The sequence below is a fragment of the Arachis hypogaea genome, chromosome 5 (genome assembly GCF_003086295.3).
Source record: "Arachis hypogaea cultivar Tifrunner chromosome 5, arahy.Tifrunner.gnm2.J5K5, whole genome shotgun sequence".
Lineage (NCBI taxonomy): Eukaryota > Viridiplantae > Streptophyta > Magnoliopsida > Fabales > Fabaceae > Arachis > Arachis hypogaea.
The window spans coordinates 98140841-98163538 of NC_092040.1; the positions used below are offsets into that span (position 1 = coordinate 98140841).

The window sequence follows — 22698 nt, forward strand, 5'->3', positions numbered from 1 at the left end:
ACTCATTCTCCTCCCCCATTTGGCATGAAAAGAAGCCTGGGAAGCAGCATGAAGGGTGAGAGCATGTAGCACTTTCAAAACCCTCACTCAAATTTGATTTCTCAATAACTTTTGATCCGAAACTCTGATTGACGAACCGTTTGCGATTACGTATTCACCGCAACGAACTCTACGAAATTCATGGAACAATTTGGTAGATAACTCACTATTTTCTTCTCAAACAGCTTTTTCCAATTTCAAAAATTCATAAACAATTATGTTAAAAATTGTTCAATTTTGGTGTTCTAGGTTCGTTTTAGCTTGCGGAGCTTATTGGGTTTTAGTTGATACGCATGTGGATGTGGTAAGGATCACCTAAACCTTAATCCAATTTTTATTTTATTATGTAAAATCTGAATTTGGAATATATATGTGTATTAGGTGTGAATTAAGTAGATATATATGCATTGGGATTGAATTGTGAGCATTTGGAAGTTTAGTGGTGATTGGAGCTAAGATTTTGGTTGGTTTCTCAAAGTTTGAGGGGCTGTGGTTGTGATTCGTGTGGCTGACTTGGACTAAATATAGTGATCGATCAAGGTATATATGGTTTAGGTTTCACACGTTTAACATATAAGATTTTATGAAAACTTAGGCTAGCGCACTATAGGATAAGTTGAAATAGTTAAATGTGTTAAATAATTAGTGTTTGTGGTGTTGATGGATAAATTGATATGGTGCTTGTGTTGAGTAATTGATAATGGGAGTTAAGGGTTTGTATGTAATATGTATATATGCTAATATGATAGTGATGAATGAAATGTTTGAAGAGTTTTATGAAGATGATAATATGGGGAATTGGAATAAGATGTTAGTTGTGACTAAAATGTGTAAAGTTGGAGAAATGTGATATGTTTGAGCTAAGATTGCAAGAATGGTTGTATGATGGTGAAGAGTAAGTTGTATTGATGGTTATGGTATAGTGGGTTGAATGGGAATGAGCTTTGAAAGGAAAAATGTGGTTTTGGTAAAAAAATGAGGTTTAGTGTAATTTGGTAAAAGGTGGTTTTTGACGAACTTTGGAAGTTCATAACTTGCTCCTCAAATTTTGGATGAAAATGCGTTTGTTTCAAATGAAAGATGGTTTTGCAAACTTTTGAAAGATATAAATTTTGTGAAAAACGGAATTTTTTAGAGAAAGTTATGGACGACGGAAGTTTGGTGGGGAAAAATGTGTATGCAGGTTGTTAAAGCTGGTTTTGCAGCTTTCTGGACAATTTGCTATTTTTTTTTTGAAAAAATGTAGATCCACGCGTACGCGTGGCGTGACATTTTAAACTACACATGCGCGAGTAGTCCATGCGTGCGCGTGATGAGCCAACATGCATGACCACGTGTACGCATGACCCACGCGTACACGTGACATGCTGTTCTCACCTATGCGTATGCGTGGCCCACGCGCACGCGTGGCCCCTGCTTGTTGCAAAATTGGAATTTTATGTTTTAAACCAGATTTTTACCTCTAAACCTCTATTTTATTCCTTTCAGACTTAAGGTATAGTACTAAGTCCAGTAGCTAGTTGAAGCTAGAAAAATAAGGTAACTTAGGAATGAAGAAAGAGGTAAATATGATGAGTTATAAAGAAGAGATGTAAATGTGAAATGAAGTTATGATGCCATGACTTTGATGAATGATTATATTATGATTATGAACACGAAACGACTTTTGAATGATGTTATCTGAGATACGAGTTTTTTTGGGTAACAAAACCGTGGCTTGCCACCACGTGTTCCAGGTTGAATCTCAATACTCTGTTGACCCTACGTCGTAAGGGTGACCGGGCATGTATAAATTTCCGGGTATGGATAGCCCTCATTGAGTGATTAAATGATGAATGAATGTGAAATCTATGCATAGACTCATGGGGATACGCGACGGGGGGCAGTCTAAGGTTTTCGGACTTGTTGGGTTGGCTGGATAACCGACAGATGAGCCTCATCAGCCATAGGACAGGCATACATCATATGCATTTGTTTGTTTTGGTTGTTATGCATTACTTGGGATTGCCTAACTGAACATGTATATTCTGCTACCTATTATACTTACTACTTGTACTATCTGTTTCTTACTTGTGCGTGAACTTGTTTGATTGCTTGTCTCTGCTGGATTATGGATGACGGAAGAACGGAGGAAGGGTAAAATGGGTTGGTGTTGATGTTAGGTTTGAAAGTGAGTAAGTTTAGGAATGTCTAGATTACCTACCCCTATTTATGGCTTCTTTTTAGAAATTAAGTTTTACAATTGTATGACGGAGTTCTAGGATTGCCTTTGGCATTCCTAGGACCTTATTTATTATACGTGTGGCACATTTATCATGTTGAGAACCTCCGATTCTCACCCCATACTATGTTGTTATTTTTAGATGCAGGTTGAGAGGCACCTCGCTAGGCGTCTGGATCTTGAAGCGGAGTAGTCCCTGGGTTATTTTTGGTTTTCTGTTTGTATATATATGTACCAAGAGGTTGATGGAGAGCTAGGGTCTTATTTTGTATTTTGAGTATTTTGGGATACCTATATATGTATGTATATATATATTCTCCGGCTAGCCTTGACTTCACGGGCTAAGTCAGGAGCTATTTATGATGTATTCTTGGCTTTCTTTGCTTTTTCGCTTATTCATATCATTAACTTTTAGGTTTCTTAGCACGCAAGTAATTTTATTTCCTGAGCGTTATGCTTTTTATTTTGCAATTTTGTTTTACCCATTCTTCAAAACTCCTAATATATTATGTCCTTCCACTATTAGATGTAAATATTTCCTGATTAGAGGTCTGTAACACCACACTACCTCTACGACTTAAGCGTAAAACTCAGTGTAGTCGGGTGTTACACACACTCCCAGTCATTTTCCCAAAATTCTCAACTTAACTATGGCTCGATATGCATCGTTTTCGTTTATTTATAGCCTCCTTTAGTACATAAATTATTCCATTGTCATGAGTTTTGTGTTTTTTAATATAAACTGTCCCAGCCTAATGTGCCTTACCATAGTAACACATAAATCGTGTTAGAGTCTTGAGTAGTGACTAGTTACACGTAAAAAACATAACTTATGGTGACCTAGGACGATTTATATATTTTTTGTAACACACATAGATTTGGGACGATTTATGTATTTTTGAACAATGCATTTCATGCATAAATCGTCCCAGGATAACATAATTCATATATTATTTAAAATACAAAAGCCAAGAACGATTTATATATTATATGATTTAGGAAAATTACGTTTTCGAAATCCATTTAGGGGAATTGAGTAATTTGGTTCTCCTATTAATTTATTTAAATAAAAAAACCTTAATAAAATTATAATTTTTTCATTAAAAATATCAGTTCTATTTTTGTAGTTTTTAACACAACTAAATGTATAAAAGGGCATATTTCTATGTTTGTATTGCAATCGATAAATAAAGATTTTTTTTAAATAAAAAAAAGGCCACCATATCATACACACACACCCATATATATATATATATATATATATATATATATATATATATATATATATATAACATTATTCCCATAAAATAATGGGATAAATAGTGGAGTAGTCCCTACTTGTATTCTCCCATTCACTTGCTCAATCTAAAAAGCCTTCATCTATTTATCTTTTATTCTTTCTGTCACTAGAATCTGCCTTGATAACAAAACCAAATATGTCTAATGATATCTCCGATGGCCACGTCAAGATTCCCACCACCGTGAAGTTCACCAAGCTCTTCATCAATGGACAATTTGTCGATTCCCTTTCAGGTTAGTTTGTTGCTAACTTAATTAACTTCTTAAACAACTTTTCTACATTTACAGGGTTTTTCTGTTATTATTTATACCCCTACCTCTCCCTTCTATTCTATTTTAATTATCCAATTAATTATCTGCATCTTATTTTCATATAATTTTTTCATCTTATACATACACGGTGGCTTGCTTTTTAATTTCACGTGTATGAAAAGTGAAATAAAATTCCAGAGATAGATGGAGACGAGAGAACCCAGTTTTGTCGGTTTCAAACTTTCAATTATTAAACTTTGTACTGTACAGCAAGAGATGAACACTACTCTCAATCATGCAACATAGTAAAGTAATATTTGCCTCTGCAAACAATTTTATGGAATTTTTGAAAAAATCAAATATGGTTTTTAAATTTTTTTTTGTGTGATGATTTAATATAAAGGTTTATGACAAAAATAGTAATAAATAAGTTCTTAAAAATTTGTAATTTGAAGAATCGCATTGCATTATTGGATTTGCACATGTGTTGGATACGTTTCCTTTTTCAGTTTTGCCTCCCACTCAGTTTAGTCAACGAGTAAAGCCAGCATTTCATAATTCATATGTTTACGGAGTTAGGACTAATTTGGCTAAATTTTTTAAATAAGTTCTTTTAAAAAAGAGTTTAAAATATAAAATTTTTTATTAATAATAATTTTTAAATAGGTTATTTTATATTTAAAAAGTTATTATAAAAGTTCTTGTTTTAAAGTTATGCATTAAATAGGAGTAATAAAATAGTTTTTGAAAATAGAAAAAGTCATATTTTTTAACTTTTTCAAAAGCTCTTAAATAAATTTTTAAAAAGTTAAAAGTTTATCTAAAAAATTGTACTAAACACTATTAAGGCCCAGTTTGGGTAAATAATTTAAATAAGTTCTTTTGGAAAAGGAATTTAAAACATAAGGACTTTTATTAATAGCAGGTTATAAATAAGTTATTTTGTGTTTGGATTTTTAGTTATAAAAGTACTTATTTTAAAGTTGTAGCGTTTGGATAAATAACTCAAAAGATAAATTTTTTTTTTACAAAAGAGAATGAATATTAAAATAACGATAATAACAAATACTTTTCAATATTAAATGTTGATTTTACATAACCTAATCACTAATATTGTGTATGATATGGTAGATGAAAATAAAAAATAAATATAAAATGTGTGTCAATATATATTTTATTGCTGTTTTTTATTTTTTATTTTTATTCCTATTAGAACTCTCTTCTCCTTTATTGAGGTAAAAAAAATAATTAATTATGAAAATAATAATAAGCTATGAAATTACATATGAAAAAAATAAAATTAAAACTGAAATTTCATACCACACTTGAATACAAATTTAATAATAAAAATAGTGATAAAATGATAAAAAAATATTTAGAAGGAATATATGCAGTAAGTTGTTCAGATGTAATATTGTCTGAAAATGTGGTGGATGATCAATACTTCCATCAGATGTTTCATTACGTAAAAATGGTGAGACTTGGAACATTGCGTGAGAATGATGGTGGAAGGCCCGTGCTTCTAGCAGACCTTGTGTGAAAATGGTGACGAAGAGTCAGTATTTTTCATAGAGTCAAGAAAGAAAGTAAATTTTTTTGTTTTAAAATTAATCTTTTTTAAGTAAGTGGTAGAATGACTTCTCGAGAAGTAAGAAGTCATATATTTCTACTTTTTCAAAAAGTTGCAAATTAACTTTTTGGGAAGTTAAAAGCTTTTTTTAAAATAGTGCCAAACACATAGATTATGACTTTTCATAATCCAAAAGTAAAAAAAAGTAGCTTCTGCTACTTCCCAAACGGACTCTTAATGTAACTTTTTATAAGTCAAAAGTAAAAAAAATAGCTTTTTGGTGTTTTCCAAACGGACCCTTAATATGTTAGGCTCCGTTTGGAATGAAGTTCGAAATTAAGAGATAAAATTAAATTAAGTTTTTGTATTGTGTTTAGTGTAAAATGTAAGCGTTATATTTAGTTTAAGATAAATATAAAGATTAAGAAGTAAATTTAAACTTTAAAAAATTAAATAAAAGTGTTTTTTTAAAAAAATGTTATTAAAATTTGGGTTAAGTATTGTTTTCGTCTCTAACGTCTTAGGTCAAAATCAAAATCGTCTCTGACATTTTTTCGTTATTAAAGTCATCCTCAACGTTCAAAAACGCTTTAAAATCATAATTTTTCAAATTGTTAGACCAAAATACTCTTATCATCATCATTTTCCTTTTCACCTTCCTCACCCCACTGCCTCAACCATATTCACTGTCATCATAACAAAGGGAAGGGCTACTGTTGGGTTGTCGCTGCCACTAGGTTGCCATTATTGCTGCTACAAGGTCATTCGTTGGATCACCGCTGGTTCATTGGAGAAGAGAAAGAGAGAAAAATGATGCGAAGAAAGGAGAGATGGGTTGCTGCTGTAGGGCCGCCGTTGCTGCTGCAGGGTCGTCGCCGTTGCCGCTGGTTCATTGGAGGAGAGAGAGAGAGAGAGAGAGAGAGAGAGAGAGAGAGAGAGAGAGAGAGAGAGAGAGAGAGAGAGAGAGAGAGAGAGAGAGAGAGAGAGAGAGAGAGAGAGAGAGAGGGGCTGCCGCCGCTGGTTCATCGGAGAAGAGAGAAAGAAGCGATGTGAAGAGAGGGAGGGACGTGTTGCTGTTGCCGCTGGGTCGCTGGTTCTCCGCCGTTGGGTCGCTGATTCATCGGAGAAGAGAGAGCGAGAGAAAAAAGCGATGCGAAAGAGGTGCTGCCGCCACTGATTCATCGGAGAAAAAAGAGAGAGAAGCAATGCGAAGGAGGGAGGGGTTGCGGGTTGCCACTGTTGTCGCTGCGTTGTTTTTCGCCGGCAAAGCCTTCTTCTTCTTCTTCTTCTTTTCGCCGGCAATGTTAATGGCAGTGGAGGTGGTGGGGTGAGGAAGGTGAAGAGGAGAATGATGATGATGAGGATATTTTGATCCAAAAATTTAGAAAATGATGATTTTAAAGCGTTTTTGAGCGTTGAAGATGATTTTAATAACAAAAAAAGGTTGGGGACGATTTTAATTTTAACCCAAAACATTAGAGACGAAAACAATACTTAACCCTTAAAATTTTAATATTCATCATAAAAACCTTGATAATAAGATGACAAAAATTTTATATTCTAGAATTAAAATATTAGTTTTAATCTCTAATCACTAAACTAATATTAAATTTTAGTTTTTAGTCCCAGTTTCTTTCGGTGTCGGAAAACAAACACTACCATAATTTACAAAGACTTATAAATAAGTTTTTGAAATATTTGCTTGTGGATACTTTTTCTTTTTGAGATCTATAAACCTATAAAATTTTTAGTGGCCTACATATTCTATATCACTATTATTTTTTGGAGGCCTGCTACACATACAAGTAAAAAGACCGTACAAGTTTTACAAGTTATCAGTCCAAACTTTATTAACACGCGCACCAACTCATTTTGAATGGAGCGTAACTACATGCGCCCCACTCAAACGATTTCTCTTCGTCTTCTTCCTCTTCCTCTTCCTCTTCCTCTTCCTCTTCTTCTTCTTCTTCTTCTTCTTCTTCTTTTCTTCTTCTTCTTCGTCTTCGTCTTCTTCTTCTTCCTCTTCCTCTTCCTCTTCCTCTTCCTCTTCCTCTTCCTCTTCTTCTTCTTCTTCTTCTTCTTCTTCTTCGTTTTTTTCGATTTTCATGGTTTCTGAAATTCTTCTTCTTCTTGCTGCACGTTCTTCTTCCTCTTACTCTTCTTCTTCTCATTTTCTTTCGTTTCTGCACGTTCTTCTTCCTTGTTTTCTTTTTCTTCTTCTTCATTTACGTCTTTTCTCTCTGTTTTCTCGTTTTTTTTTCAATTTTTCATGGTAAAATCGTTTTTGAAGAAAAAGAAGCAGCAGAAGATAAAGAGGAGAAAGAGAAAGAGTTCTGAATTATGCATGATTTTGGGTGTATTTTCTTAAATCCTTTGGGTGTATTTTCTGTAATCCTTTGGGTGTATTCTATAATCGTTTGGGTGAATTCTTGTAACCGTTTAGGTGTATTTTCTGTAATCATTTGGGTGTATTTGAGTGATATCTGACTGATATCTATGGGTGTATCTGACTCATATCTATGGGTGTATCTTACTGATATCTATGGGTGTATTTTTCATTTCAGAAAAAATAGCAGGCATTACAGAAATACACCCAAACGATTACATAAAATACACCCAAGAGATTACAGAAATACACCCAAACGATTACATAAAATATACCCAAGAGATTACAGAAATACACCCAAACGGTTACAGGAATTCACCCAAACGATTATAGAAATACACCCAAAAGATTACAGAAAATACACCCAAAGGATTTAAGAAAATACACCCAAAATCATGCATAATTCAGAACTCTTTCTCTTTCTCTTTCTCCTTCTCATCTTCTGCTACTTCTTCTTCTTCAAAAACGATTTCAGAGCTTGATGTCAAAAAACAATAGAAATCGAGAATAACGAAAAAAGAAAACAGAGAGAAAATCACGTAAATGAAGAAGAACAGAAAGAGTAAGAAGAACGTGTAGTAAGAAGAAGAAGAAGGAGAAAGAGAAGGCAAGAAACGTACATTGAATAATATTTCTTCGTTTTTTCTAGTGATTTTGATGAAGGAGAAAGAGAAAACGAAAAGAGGAGAAGAAATTTCAATAAAAAAAAAAGAGGGAGGAAGAGAAAAAAAAGAGACACAGAGAAAGAAGAAGAAGAAGAAGAGGAGGAGGAAGAGGAAGAGGAAGAGGAAGAAAAAGAGGAAGCACGGAGAAAGAAGAAAAAGAAAAAGAGGCACAAAAAAAACGTGAAACGGCATGAATAAAGCGCGTGTAAGTGACGTAGGAGTTGCAACACGTTTTAGTGGATTAGGCATTAATAAACTTGTAATAGTTACAAGCCCTAATTGCTTGTATACTGAGCTTTTCCCTATTTTTTGTTAAAGAAAAGTTGATTTAGTTAAAGACATATAATTTTTTTTAGGGAATCAATTTATTTTTAAGCAAACAATTAACTAAGAAAGTAGTGAATGGATACAAGTTTAACATGGAAAAGGAAAATAAGAAAAAGATAAATATTAACTAATTATTGCTAAAAATTTGATTCTAAATCTTTTTTCTAGTTTTAATATAATTCTTGATTTTAACTCGTTTAATTTATACGAGAATTTTAAGATGCTGAGTATCAAAATGTAATTCTTTTTTCTGCTCATAATGGAATGATTAGACTTATAAATTTCTTATGTAGATTCATATTAATCCATATTTTTATTCCTTAATAATAATTAAGTTAATAATTTTTAACCACTTATTCTTTAGAAGCAACAAATATTTACCAAAAAATTTGAAAACAAGTACAAATTCCCGAATTATGCAAGAATCTTTCAATATGAATAAAAGAAAATTAAATAATTTGTTCTTTATAATTATAATATGACGAGTTATAAGTGATTAAGATTTCGTTTTCTAATTGCACAAAGTTCCATCATGACATCTTGAACCACCCAAAGATTATTTGTTGTTTTAGAATCAGATTCATTTTGAATATGTATTAATACTATGTAATTTCTTGTACATAGATATTTAATTGTTACATAATCATATTAATATATATAAAAGTGTTTAGTTCTGTCACTTATCTAATATTTCATACCTACAAATATTCAATTGAATACATCTTTGTAGTGTATTAAAACTATATAATCTCATGTATAATCATATTAGTAACTATACTACAATTAATTTTAAAAATTTTATCCACTACTTTAATAATTATATAAAAATAAATTAATTTAATGATATTATAAAATTCATTTAACATTATAAATTTAATTTTAAGACATTAATAGTATATATTTTATATAATTATCTGATCATATTTATTTTTTTAATGACTATTCATACTGTTAATAATTTTTTTTAATAATATGACCATATATAACTAGTTACATATGTAAAAGTGATTTACACCAACAAATAAAGTGTAATATTATTAGTACATCAAATATATATATAAACAATTTTTGTTTGTTCCTTTGTGGTTATTGGGGAAAAATAAATAGGGAGTGAGTTTGAGACAATAGATCCAAGAACAGGAGAGGTAATTGCGAGAATCTCGGAAGGAAGAAAAGAAGATATTGATGCTGCCGTCAAAGCGGCGCGTGAAGCATTTGACACCGGTCCATGGCCTCGCATGGCCGGAGCTGTAAGTTTCTCTCTCTAGTCTCTAGCAAAAAAAAAAAAGTTATTTTGGAATATGTTTTGCTAACAAGTATATACACGTTTTTTATTTTTAATAGTATAGGGAGCCAATGGTTTAAGCGTACAATGTGTACAATGGAGGTTTAGGAAGTATTAGAGATATGACCATTAGTGTTACATTGTCCTGTCAGGTTATGCTTTTGGAATGAGTGGTTTCAGATATGGTATTAGAGTTCTAGATTCGAAAAGTCAAGAGTTCGATTCTTGGTGAACCCCAAAATCCGGATGGTTATCCTCGGTATCCGGATGGTTATTCTGGATAGTATGGTGATGTTCCCCCTAACACTACCCTATTAGAAAAGAATGTGTATTTTATTGTATCATGGAAATCAGGAAGGTATCATAAAATTGTGGAAGAGAAATAAAAAAAATTAGAGAGTCAGATTTGAGAAACAAAAAATGTGAAGGTCAGATTTATATTTATAATTTTTGTATTTTTTAAATAATAAATTTAAGGATCAAATTTGTATATTTATAAAATTTTATTATAAAATTTAACTCTCAAATTTTTTAACTCCATACTAAAAAAAACACTCAATTTATTCACAAGTATACGCTAAGTTTAGTTAAGAACTAAGAATATTATTTTTTTGAAAAAATCTTACTATTAAGGATAGGTGTTTTATATTTTCAATAATTGAATATATCAAATTTTAAAACTTTTTATTATTTTTTTAATAAATATTTAAAAAATACTTTCTAACTAAATACTCTGAAAAGTTACTATTTTTAGATAATATTAAAGAATAAAGGGGAATACGGTTTATCATTATGAAATTGTCCAAGTAACTCGTATTCTTATAAGTTTTTCCGTCTAGATTTTCAATTAAATTTACAATTTTACACATAAGATTTTTTTTATGGTTTACTGATAAGCTCTTATGAGTTTATGATTTAAACTTCACTATTCTAATATATTTTTAAGTGAATTCTTGAATTTGCACAGGCTTAAAAGAAAAAAAAGAATGTTATAAGACCATCACTTCTAGTATAAAATATTGAGAATTTGTTAGTGTTAGTATAAATATAAGATAAAAACATAAAAATAAAGGTGTTAGAAATTGAACATTTCTAAAAAGGAAATATTTATGTTTTTATTATATAGAGATATAGGATTCTAGAATCAGATGCCTCCCCTTGAATAATCCATCACGTTTGTTTTTCTTCTTTGTTTCAAGGCTGATACTGATTGCGACAAAGGTATAGTTTATTAAATTCGTACCTCTTACTATAATGTGCTTATTCTTTGTTTTATATTCACAATCAAATATACCACCTACCTAGTTTTTGACATTTTTATAACATAAGAAAATCACATTATCCATGTTACAAGAAAACCAAAAATGAATAACCAAACAATTATTGTATAAGAATGTACATTTGATGTTTATAAAAAAAAAATTGTTATGCTACCGTAAAACAATTTGATTATTCTCCAGTAAAATATTTTAATTGCTCTGGTAGATAAGATTCTGATTTTGATTTTAAGCTGCTGGAAGTTCAAAGGAATCCCAGGATTGTGGTAGGCCAGCATTGGCATATTCCTAAAATTAAAGTAGCTTTATTGTGAAACAAAAATGTTATTCGCACATCGAAATCAGTCACAATGTATTTTATGTATAAAATACATGTATAGTATTTAACTCATTTTTAATATATATTTTGTATTTCAATGTGTATTTTATATTGATAGTTGAATTGGGTTAATGTTCAAATTCGTCCCTGAAAGATCACGCGATCTTTATTTTCGTCCTCAAATGAATTTTTTAATCAAATTAATCTCTGAAAGATAAACTGTTAGTCAAATTAGTCCTTCCGTCAATTGGATGATGACGTGACACGCCACGTGACACTTGACATATAAAAAAAGTTTTCTATTAGTCAAAATAGTCCTTGAAAGTTTAGACGTAAGTCATTTTCATCCCTTAAATTTTAAAAATTAGTCAACTTAGTCCTTATATAATTTTTTTATAATATTTAATTTATAATATTTTTTTATACTACTAATTTTAATATTATTTTTTAAACCTTAATAAATAAAATTCTCTTTACATAAAATAATAAAAATAATTAAATTTTTATAAAATTATTTTATCATTTGTATTTTAAAATTTTACATTTTCAAATTGTAATTTTTTATGTGAATTTTTTTATTTAAATTAGTTTATCAAATTATTGTTGATTATATATTTAAAAATTTAATATTTTAAATTTTACTAAATAATATAGTAATTATTTTAAATGTTAAATCTTTTAAATTTTTTAAAATTATAATTTTTATTATTATTTAATTTATATAGTAAAACTCAATAATTGAAAAACTGATTTATGGAATCACTTTTTGAATCTTAATATTCTAATATAATTTTTTAAATATTTTATTTAAAACAAAAGGAATTTTATTTTAATACGAAGCATATTTATTTATATAATATACTAGTGCGGAGTAGCATGTGTTATGCATAGGTATAATATTTCCTATTTCATTTTATCTCATTCATTTGTGAAATTAAAAGAAAAATTATATAATCTTTCTCAAATATGTGAAACACATAAAAATTTATTATGATCTTTGCACGTATTACGCTTAAGAAACAATTCGTTTATAATAATAATAATAATTAACCAACAAATTTTTAATATTTTGTAAAGTTTGGAATTGAATCAAAATTTGTGAATCTTCTTAAATTTTGACTCTAAGTATTACAACCATAACATCTTATATGTAATTAATACCGTAATGGAAAAAAAAGGTGTAGTAGAAAAAAATTAGTGGTATAACTTTGTTTAGGTTAACATACATAAATTTTGATTTTGAGCATATAACTTTGTTTAGGTTAATAAATACATACATTTCAATTTTGAGTATATATATATATATATTCCAGCAAGATGTAGTAATGTAAGAAAAATGTTTTAGAATAGAAAAGAATAAGAGAGATTTTGAGAAAAATTAAAAGAGAGAGATAATTTTATGAAGAAAAAATAAAAAAATTATATAAGAACTAATTTGATTAATTTTTAAAATTTGAGGGATGAAAATGACTTACGTTTGGACTTTCAAGGACTATTTTGACTATTAGAAAACTTTGACCGATCACGTGACGTATCACGTCATCATGCCACGTAGCACTTAACGTGACACGTCATCATTCAATTGACGAAAGAACTAATTTGACTAACAGTTTATCTTTCAAGGACTAATTTAATTAAAAAAATCATTCAGGGACGAATTTGAACATTAACCCTAGTTGAATCTGTTAGCTCATCTTGATGTATACCTAGTTGATTATGAAGCAGGGCCACAACCATTTCATAGATATAGACATGAAATCTTATCCTATCATTGTTAAACAATTGAGTAAATTACATTCAAATATCTCCAAGTTAACTCATGATATTGTAAGAGAGAAATATCAATGTCATAATAAAACCAAACTAATTGAACCAAATTGTATCAGTTAGAATTTGGAATGTTACAAGATACTAATTAAACTCAACATGGCTTAACTGACTAACCAAACCAGAAGAGGGCCAAAATCATGCTGAAATGGGCAGATCTGATTGATCAAAACGCATCAGAGTTAGCAGCATTGGATGCCATTGATGCTGGAAAGTTGTACAATAGGTGCAAGGCCCAAGAAATTCCTGCAGCAGCGAATATGCTACGCTACTATGCCGGTGCTGCCGATAAGATCCATGGTGAGGTGCTAAAAGCTTCTGGAGAGTTCCATGCATATACTTTGATGGAACCGGTTGGTGTTGTTGGACACATCATTCCATGGAATTTTCCTAGTAATATGTTTTTAACTAAGGTTAGTCCAGCATTGGCTGCTGGTTGCACCATGGTACTTAAACCTGCCGAACAAACACCGCTGTCGGCTTTGTTTTATGCTCATTTAGCTAAGCAGGTATGGTTTTGTTGTCCAATTTTTGAATGTCACATTGCGTTATTAATTTCTTGCTTTTCTAAGTTGAATATTGTGTTTGCTCTGTTTATCCTAAGGCTGGAATTCCAGATGGTGTGCTCAATGTAGTACCAGGATTTGGACCTACTGCTGGTGCCGCAATATCCTCACACATGAATGTTGACAAGGTAATCACTTGATAAGAATAATTCTTCTTTTTAGGTCAATAAGAATCGAACTCTAGATCTTTAAATCATAAAAGTTATATTATATCATGAAACTATTCTTCCTAAAAGTTTAAGCTCATAGAAAAATGCACATCAATAGTTATATATCTAACCACTTCAACATTGTGGCTTGCCCGCTTTATTATATTAAGTCACATTGTGGGATGTCTTGGATAGTTTGATTCATGTAACTGACTGCAATGTAACTTGGCTATAGCGTTGTTTGATTTGTATGTTAAACTCGGCTAATGTTTTGATTTTTGTGCTTTTTGTGTGTGCAGGTTAGCTTCACCGGTTCGACGGAGGTAGGCCGTGAAATAATGCATGCTGCAGCTAGCAGCAACTTGAAACAAGTTTCACTTGAATTAGGAGGAAAGTCACCTCTTCTAATCTTTGATGATGCTGATGTAGATAAAGCTGCTAGCCTTGCTCTCTTGGGCACAGTATATAACAAGGTCAAATTTCTCTTAAGTGAATTAATAATGAAGAAACTCAGGTTACACATTATAATGACACTCTTTTAACATTTTGTTCTTGTTTTGATTTCAGGGTGAGATATGTGTTGCAAGTTCACGTGTGTTTGTTCAGGAAGGGATATATGATGAATTTGAGAAGAAGTTGGTAGAGAAAGCAAAAGCTTGGGTTGTTGGTGATCCTTTTGACCCTAAATCTCAGCAAGGCCCTCAGGTATATGGAAAATATTACCATATCATGTTATATCATTTTCGTCGTATTTTAAATAAATATACCTTACATTCATCATTTGTTAATGAATAAAGTCTAAATAGTAGATAGATTATATATCGATACGAATAAAATTAAGAACAAATAATTATAATTATCTTTTATTAGTAACTATTATCCCTTTGTAGGTTGATAAAAAGCAATTTGAGAAAATTCTTTCCTACATAGAGCATGGAAAGAAAGAAGGAGCCACCCTTTTATATGGGGGTAAAAGATTAGGAGACAAGGGCTACTACATTGAGCCAACAATTTTCTCTGATGTTAAGGTGAACGTTATCTCCAAAAAGGAGTATTGAATATTTGAATCAGCCTTTTTTGGGAAAACAAGACAACTAACCATCATGTTGTCAAATATTTCCCTTTTATTGTTAAACAATCATTTTCAGGGGGACATGCTTATAGCACAAGATGAAATATTTGGCCCTGTGATGTCACTAATGAAATTCAAGTAAGTTACACAAGTTACTGCTTTATGTTTTCTTTGTACACTATTACTATTACAATAATGGATGGAAAACTGAAACAGGACTATTGAAGAGGCAATTATGAGGGCTAATAACACCAAGTATGGGCTAGCAGCAGGAATTGTGACAAAGAATTTGGATATTGCAAACACAGTGTCCAGATCCATTCGTGCAGGCATTGTTTGGATCAACTGCTATTTCATATTTGGGAGTGACATTCCTTATGGAGGGTATAAGCAGAGTGGATTTGGAAGAGAATATGGAATGCAAGCACTCCACCAGTACCTGCAACAGAAATCTGTTGTAACTCCAATTTACAACTCTCCTTGGCTTTGAATTCAATGTTCCCTCTATCAAATAAAATGGATCCAATGAAACTTTTTGAAGCTATGTATACCTTTCCTCACACATAAAATTCCCACTTTATGAAACTTTTTGTTCCATCTTTGGTCTCGTGGGGGCTCACTAAATGCATGTCTTCATTAATTCAACCCTTAGTGTAGGACTCGAATTTTGAAAAGAAATTAATAAATTATTTATGATTCATAATAATATTTATTTAAGATAATATTTTTAAAAATGTTTATATATAAGTTGAGTAAGTTCTTATTTATTATTTAGAATTCTTATAATTGAAAAATAATGAGTATTTTATATACTTTAATTTTAACATATAAATTTTTAACTTTATTTTATAAATAGAAGAGATTTAATTTACTTATTTTCAATTTTTATTAAATTGGTATTTAAGTGAAAATAATTTGCTGATTAGTAATTAAAAAATATTTTTTTAAGATAAATAATTTATATTTAATTTAGTTTTTAATTATTATTCTATCTTTTTATTTATTTTATAAAATTATGTTATTACCCTTATTTTATTAAAATTCCCTAATCTACCCCAAACCCTAAACTAAACGACACTCGCCCCACCCCTCACACACAACACTCACACTCACACTCAACACAAAAAAGAAAAGAATGAAAGAAAGAAAAAGAAAAGGGGAACGGGGAAGGGAGCTCGAGGAAGGAGAGGAAGAGAAGGGGGAGCTGTCCGCGCCAGCACCCAACTTGCCGTCGCCGCCGGTCTACCTTGGAGCAGCCGTCGAAGCAGAACCGCGAGGAGTGAGAGAGACCGCGTCGGTTCACCGCGAAGACAGCGCTGCCGTCGTCCTCATCGCGGACCTCCACCGTCGCGTGTTGCCGCCGTCACCACCAAGCTCGCCTTCATCGCCATTGTTGCCGGGAAAGAGAGGGACGCGCAACATTCAAGAGGGAAGAGCTGGAGGAGGGGAAGAACGACGCTGTTTTGCCGTTCTCCGTCGCGGCTGAAGCTCGCCGCCGCTGTGGCTACCCGTGCTGCCGTCTGAGTCGCGGAGAAGGAGGAAGAGTTAGGTTTCGCCGTGCCTTGCCTCTGCCGCTGGATCCTCTGTCGTGGTAAGCGTTATCGTCTCTAAGACCTTTGAAATCAGCTTTTCTGTCATAACTTGTTAGAGTTACTGAGATGATGGTAGCATAGGGTCGAATTGTGGTTCGTGCATGCCGAGTTCAGTAGTCGTGCATGCGACATCAAGCTGCCGTGTCGTCAACGGAGTCGCCGCCGTTCTGTTTTTGCGGATATTCGTAGGTTCAATAAGCTATTCCCTGTTTCGATTTCTTTTAGTAGCTATTCTGTGATATGTTTCTAAGGTCCTTGCAACGTTAATGCTTTAGGTTTAAGTTCAGTTCTTACGTGCCGTGATTAAAGTTGTTGTGGTTGCGGCTGCCGCGGATTGCACGCTAAGAGGGAAGGTTTCCTTGACGCGTTTGGTTTTCGGGTCTCGGCTTGTCGAGGTAGGGGTGTTTTTCTAGAAACTTATTTTATATTTTGGAATTGTTATAAATGGATATGGATGCGATAAATACAATTTCTGGTGATTATGCAAGTCTTATGGATTGTCGGGCTGTTTTGGGATGAATATGACTATTGTTGATTGGATTATTGTTTGGTTTTGTTAAATTAATTCTTTAAAGTTTTGGGAAATGAGTTTGGTTCGTTAAAAATGATTTGATTTTGAATCGATTTCCTTGAGATACGAAAATGATATGAATTTTTGGAATTAGCTTGATTTTAAACTGATTTGATTTTTGAACCCGTTGGAAAAGGTTGTGGAATGGTTTAGTTGGGACCAGGAAAGGGTGGCAAAGTTCAAGTTTTGGGGGAGATGTTGCCAAAATTCCTATAAAATTCGAGATTTTATTGAAATGTTTTTCGGAAAATTATGATTTTAAGATTTTTAGTATTTTACTTGAATTATTCAAGAAAGTGATGAACCATGTTAGAAATGAATTATTGAAATGAAAATTATAATTTAGTCCTATTTTCTTGAGAAAAATATTATATTTCTTTTGGGAGCAAGTCATTTCGAAGAAACTTATGTCTTAAGGCTGTTTTAAATGTGAAAAGGGTTTATGTTTTTGAATTTGACTTGAGAATTTCAATTGGAGGAGTATTAGTGGATTTAAAAGAAATTGGACTTTGATTAAGTAATTCTGTTTGTGACGTTTTGGAAGAAGTCAGAGAATTGGTTTTAAAAGTGAACTTGAAGGTGGTTTCGGTTTGAATGGGCTGGTTTTGTTCTAAGTGATTCGGCTTTGAAAATTGTTTGGGATTTCTGATTTTTGTGATTTGATTTTGATTCAAATTAAGAAAACAATGATTTTTAAGGATCTTTAATGAATTTAAGAAATTAAAATTTGATAGATTCTCCCTCAAAATCTTGAGACTTTGTGGTGGTAATTAATTAATAATTCCTAATTTAAAGTGGTTAAGCGGATGGTTTAAGAATGAAATGATTTTGAGGTTGGTTTGGAAAAATTAGATGGTGTGGAAAAGAATGGTATAAAGAGAAAGGACTTTTGGTTTCAAGGTAAAGTGATTTGAGAAGAAAGTGATATATGGCATAAATGAATGTATGTTTTGAGATATCAAACATGGGTGAAGAATGATTTAGTTAATGAAATTTTCACATGCGAATCAATGTAATCTCCAAATTTTAAAATCAAATAAGTCATAATGACATTAATCTACAGCAAGATCTCATTACACTATCAAACTTTTGTTAACACTTTCTCCCTAAAATCACACACGGTTAACGTTCCCTTCTATCATATCAGATATTAAACAACAGACCTGATCCAGAACACAACACAACACCACAACACAAAGCACTGTTATTAAAGGAAAATCTTCTTTCATTTTCTGATTTTGCCCCTGAGCTTGACACCAAGAACTCTCTCCATCTTAGCGAGCACGGCCTGGTTGGGCTGGGCTTTGCCGTTCTCGTACTCCTGCACCACCTGCGGCCTCTAGTTGATCTGCTTCGCCAGCTCTGCCCGGCTCATCTTCTTATCCAGACGGGCCTTCTGTATGGCCTGCCTCACCTCCACCACCACCCGCTCCAGCGCCGCAGGCTCCGTCCCTTCCTCCAGCTTCCTCGCGTTGATCCCAGGCCCGGGCTTCCTGTTAGACCCCGCGTCAAACTTCTTGATGGTCTGCACCTCGGCGCCCGACCTCTGGGCCTGGTTCACGGCCTTGGGGTTACGAAGGTCCTGGGCCTTGGGCCTGGACTTGTGCAGAATCACAGGCTCCCAGTCCTGCATTATGGTCCCCGCTGATCGAGTCGGCATCATTGCAAAACACGTGGTAAGATTTGAATAAAAACGAAATGATGAATTGAATAAAGAAAACTGGTTGAGTGAAAATAAATTAAGAGAACCAGTATAAAATATATGTTATTATGTTAAAATAAATCAGTATAAATTAAACCAGTATAAAAAAAATATCATTATAGAATATATATTAAAATATAAATATATATTAAAAATAAATTAAATTTCATAAATATTTATATATAAATATATTAGTGAGTAATTTTAATATATAAATAATATTTTTATATATTTTTTGTTTTGTTTCCTTATTTGGATGTTCATTATAGATTATGAACTTCAGGGAAAGCAAACAATGAGACAATGGACGAAGGTAAAGTATTTATATTCTTAAATTTTATTATTAAAAAATAATTTTGTATTTGAATAAAAAATATAAGAAGTATTTTTAAGCAAATAATTTATTAAATTTCCTTAAAATTTTGGTTTTTAAAAAGTGTGAAAATACTTAATCAATTAAATGTAGACTAAAGGATTATTTTAGTTTTTGGATCGAATCTTACTTGGAATGGCTTTGCTCCTAACCTCTTTGAGAGCATCATGCACAAGTTTGTCAGCGACGGCGATAAGCTTAGTCATAGGCAAGTCATTCGTTCCCCTTAGGGTTCTGTTTCACCAAAATGCGAGAGAAGAAAATGAAATGTGCTTATTTCGTAAAGTTTCGATGTTTTATTTTCTTATATTGTTTCCTTTTTCCATTAAGTTTATTAGAAAATAGAAAAAATGTAAGTTTACAGAAGTGTCAATGTGTTATCTGAACTAAATGCATGTGAAAGGTGATTGGAAAAAAAATAGCATGTGAATTTTCACTTTGAGAATGATGATCAATATTTTGGATTATTCGGTGAACTTTTGCAACATAGTAAATTGAAGCAATTTGATTTCTCCAAAGAATTTGATTCTCTAGCAAGTTAAACGATACCGAACATACAGCTGGAACTGAAATTTCTAAATGAAAAATACTGTTTAGTTTCATTTTTATTTTTGTTATTTTGCCACTACAATGATCTTATGTGCGCTAATGTTTTTGCAGGAGCCAGACATCAGATGACAGTTTGTGTAAGTCTCTTCACCATTATGTGATAACGGTAAAGGACAGCATCAGGAATATGAAGGAGCTTTTCATCCTATGGTGAAAAATACTGCTGTAAGTCTCGAGGCAAAGGCAAATCAGTTAAACATGGTGCCTATCGAAATTAATGATGATGTTGTTAGGCCTGAAACACCAGGAATGCAGCCTCTTGCTTCTCATGCTAAGTGAAGTCGAGATGACGAATCCAAGTTTCGTTTATTGATGGATTCTGGCAAACGATTCAGATTTCTTGAGGATTCACCATCACTGAACTTGACTAAGAAGGAAGCAGAAGTGGCTAGCAGGTTTGAGTGGCTTGATCCTTCTCGAATCAGGGATGCAAGTGGAAGAAGGCCCAATGATCCTTTGTACGACAGGACAACACTTTATATACCTCCGGATGCTTTGAAAAAGATGTCAGCTTCACAGAAACAGTATTGGAGTGTCAAGTGTAAATACATGGATGTTCTGCTATAAAGTGGTTAGTCCATGAAGTATTTTGACTATTGATGTCGTAATACCATTTAATTTTGAGGATTTACTGTGTATTCATTAACTTCAATTAATAGTAGTCTGCCATAATTAATGGCAATCACAGGGGAAGTTTTATGAGTTCTATGAAATGGATGCTGAAATTGGCCATAAGGAGCTTGATTGGAAAATAACATTAAGTGGTGTGGGAAAATGTCGACAGCTCAACTCTTTTGTCGTATATAGTCGTTTGGTTATTACTTTCCTACTTGTTTACCTCTTAAAGATTAAAGAGAGTTGTTATTACTTGCTACTTCTGGTTGGTATATCTGAAAGTGGGATTGATGATGCTGTTCAAAACTTGGTTGCTCGGGGGTAAGTACTAAGGATAGAGTGAGATTTCGTTTGAAAGTTGATTTGATTAAATGTAATGTACATCTGAAGTGGAGATTTTGTGCAGCACATAGATGAGTATGGCTAACTCCAGATAGATTGGATGATATGAATTAATCTTACTAATCATGTTGCATATAAATTTCCTAGCTAATGAATTGAGGACTTCGTATGCCTGTTTTGAGTTTTTTTTTTCATTGTGAAGATACAAGGTTGGAAGGGTGGAGCAGTTGGAGACATCCGTGCTAGAGGAGCCAACTCTGTAAGTTTTTCCATGCTTACAGTTGTGTTGGCTTTGTTAAATTCTTGTAGATGACATTGTTCTTTGGTTGTACATAGAAAGTTTTTTCATCATAGCTTTATACTCTAGTTGTGGATAAATTCATCTTCATTCAAACATTTTGAATTTCCTGTGTCTTAGTCTATCGAATGTGTTGGAAACTGCTTCAGAAAGATCCTACCTAATGTTGCGGCAGATAACATGATATTGAACTGAATTAAGATAAATCTTTATATATCATTTTATTTAGAGAAAAGGACAAATAGGTCCCTAACCTTTTATCCCGCAGACATTTTCGTCCCTGACCATTGAAAAATACTTTTAAGTCCCTGAGGTCCTTAAAAGTTGGACGGATCAGTCCCTCTGTCAAATGCCTCTGTCAGACTCAACGGAAAAGTCTGACGTGGCTTCCATTCTGCTTACCTGGCATTACGGCTGCCCACATGGCACGTTAGTCAAATGGAACTTTTGAAAAATGGACAAAGAAGTCCCTGTCTCTCTCTCTCCCAAGAGTATATCCGCCACCACTGCCTCCTCCCTCCCAACCCCACCAACTTTTACTCTCAACACCTTCCCCAACGACAAAGCTTGGAAGAGAGGCGCATGCACCAGCACCAACTCAGAGAATCACTCAGCAGAATCCGCCAATGCTTAAGGCCCCTCCAACAGTACCTCAGATTTCACCAACCAAACCAAATCACACCTTACCACCAAAGCATGACCATCCTCAGCGTTTTCACTACTCGCTATGAAATTTCAACCACTCTATTATCTAGCCCACCAATTTTTTGTTGTGCTACATTTTCTTTCTGTTTCTGTGGTATATGTGCCATTTTCTTGTTTCATGCTTCCTTTTGTTCTTTTTCTCTTCAGGCTGTAGTTAGTTGTAGCAATGCACTAGTTTCAAAATTATTCGTGTTGTTTATAGATGCATCTATATAATGTAAGGTAATTAATCTAAAATTTCTTTTATTTAGAACTTCATTATAGGAGAAAACAGGATTAAGCCTATCATATGCATAAAGAATACTATCACTATTAGAAAAAGACACACTTGCAGTCAAAAGTATCAAACTTTCTTTGCATAGGTTGTGGTGTGGATGCATGTCTGTTTCTCATCCTCCAATATCTTTTTCACTTTGATTCCCAAGTGCCTTAACCTTGCAACCATCCTCTTCTTCACCTCCATGTAAGACAAAACCGGACGGCTAACAAGGGAAGTTTCTTCAAGAAATATCAGATTGGAACTGAAAGGCATTGCATACAAAAAAGTAGAAAACTTGGAATTATCAGCTCTCAAGTAAGGCTCATTCCCCATACCTTTCCCTTGTGAAATTTAACCCCATTGGAGACACACCCTCCA

General features: G+C 32.7%; 1 protein-coding gene and 1 pseudogene across 2 annotated transcripts; one reads left to right on the forward strand and one right to left on the reverse strand.

Moving 5' to 3' along the window:
- Positions 1-3544: 3544 nt before the first annotated feature.
- On the forward strand, positions 3545-20876 carry LOC112803836 (aldehyde dehydrogenase family 2 member C4). 2 transcript variants are annotated; one of them, XM_072237581.1, is made up of 14 exons: positions 3545-3793; positions 9867-10009; positions 13593-13976; positions 14072-14161; positions 14482-14655; positions 14750-14887; positions 15073-15210; positions 15331-15392; positions 15471-16845; positions 16928-17031; positions 17122-17241; positions 18565-19093; positions 19389-19432; positions 20153-20853. In XM_072237581.1, the coding sequence occupies exons 1-9, from the start codon at positions 3697-3699 to the stop codon at positions 15742-15744; spliced, it is 1500 nt and encodes a 499-aa protein (XP_072093682.1). In that variant the 5' UTR covers positions 3545-3696; the 3' UTR covers positions 15745-16845; positions 16928-17031; positions 17122-17241; positions 18565-19093; positions 19389-19432; positions 20153-20853. The 2 variants fall into 2 exon arrangements, with proteins under 2 accessions (XP_072093682.1, XP_029154280.1); XM_029298447.2 differs by lacking the exon at positions 19389-19432 and having other exon boundaries at positions 20153-20876.
- Positions 18431-19080, reverse strand: LOC112802164 (multiprotein-bridging factor 1c-like; annotated as a pseudogene).
- Positions 20877-22698: the final 1822 nt, after the last annotated feature.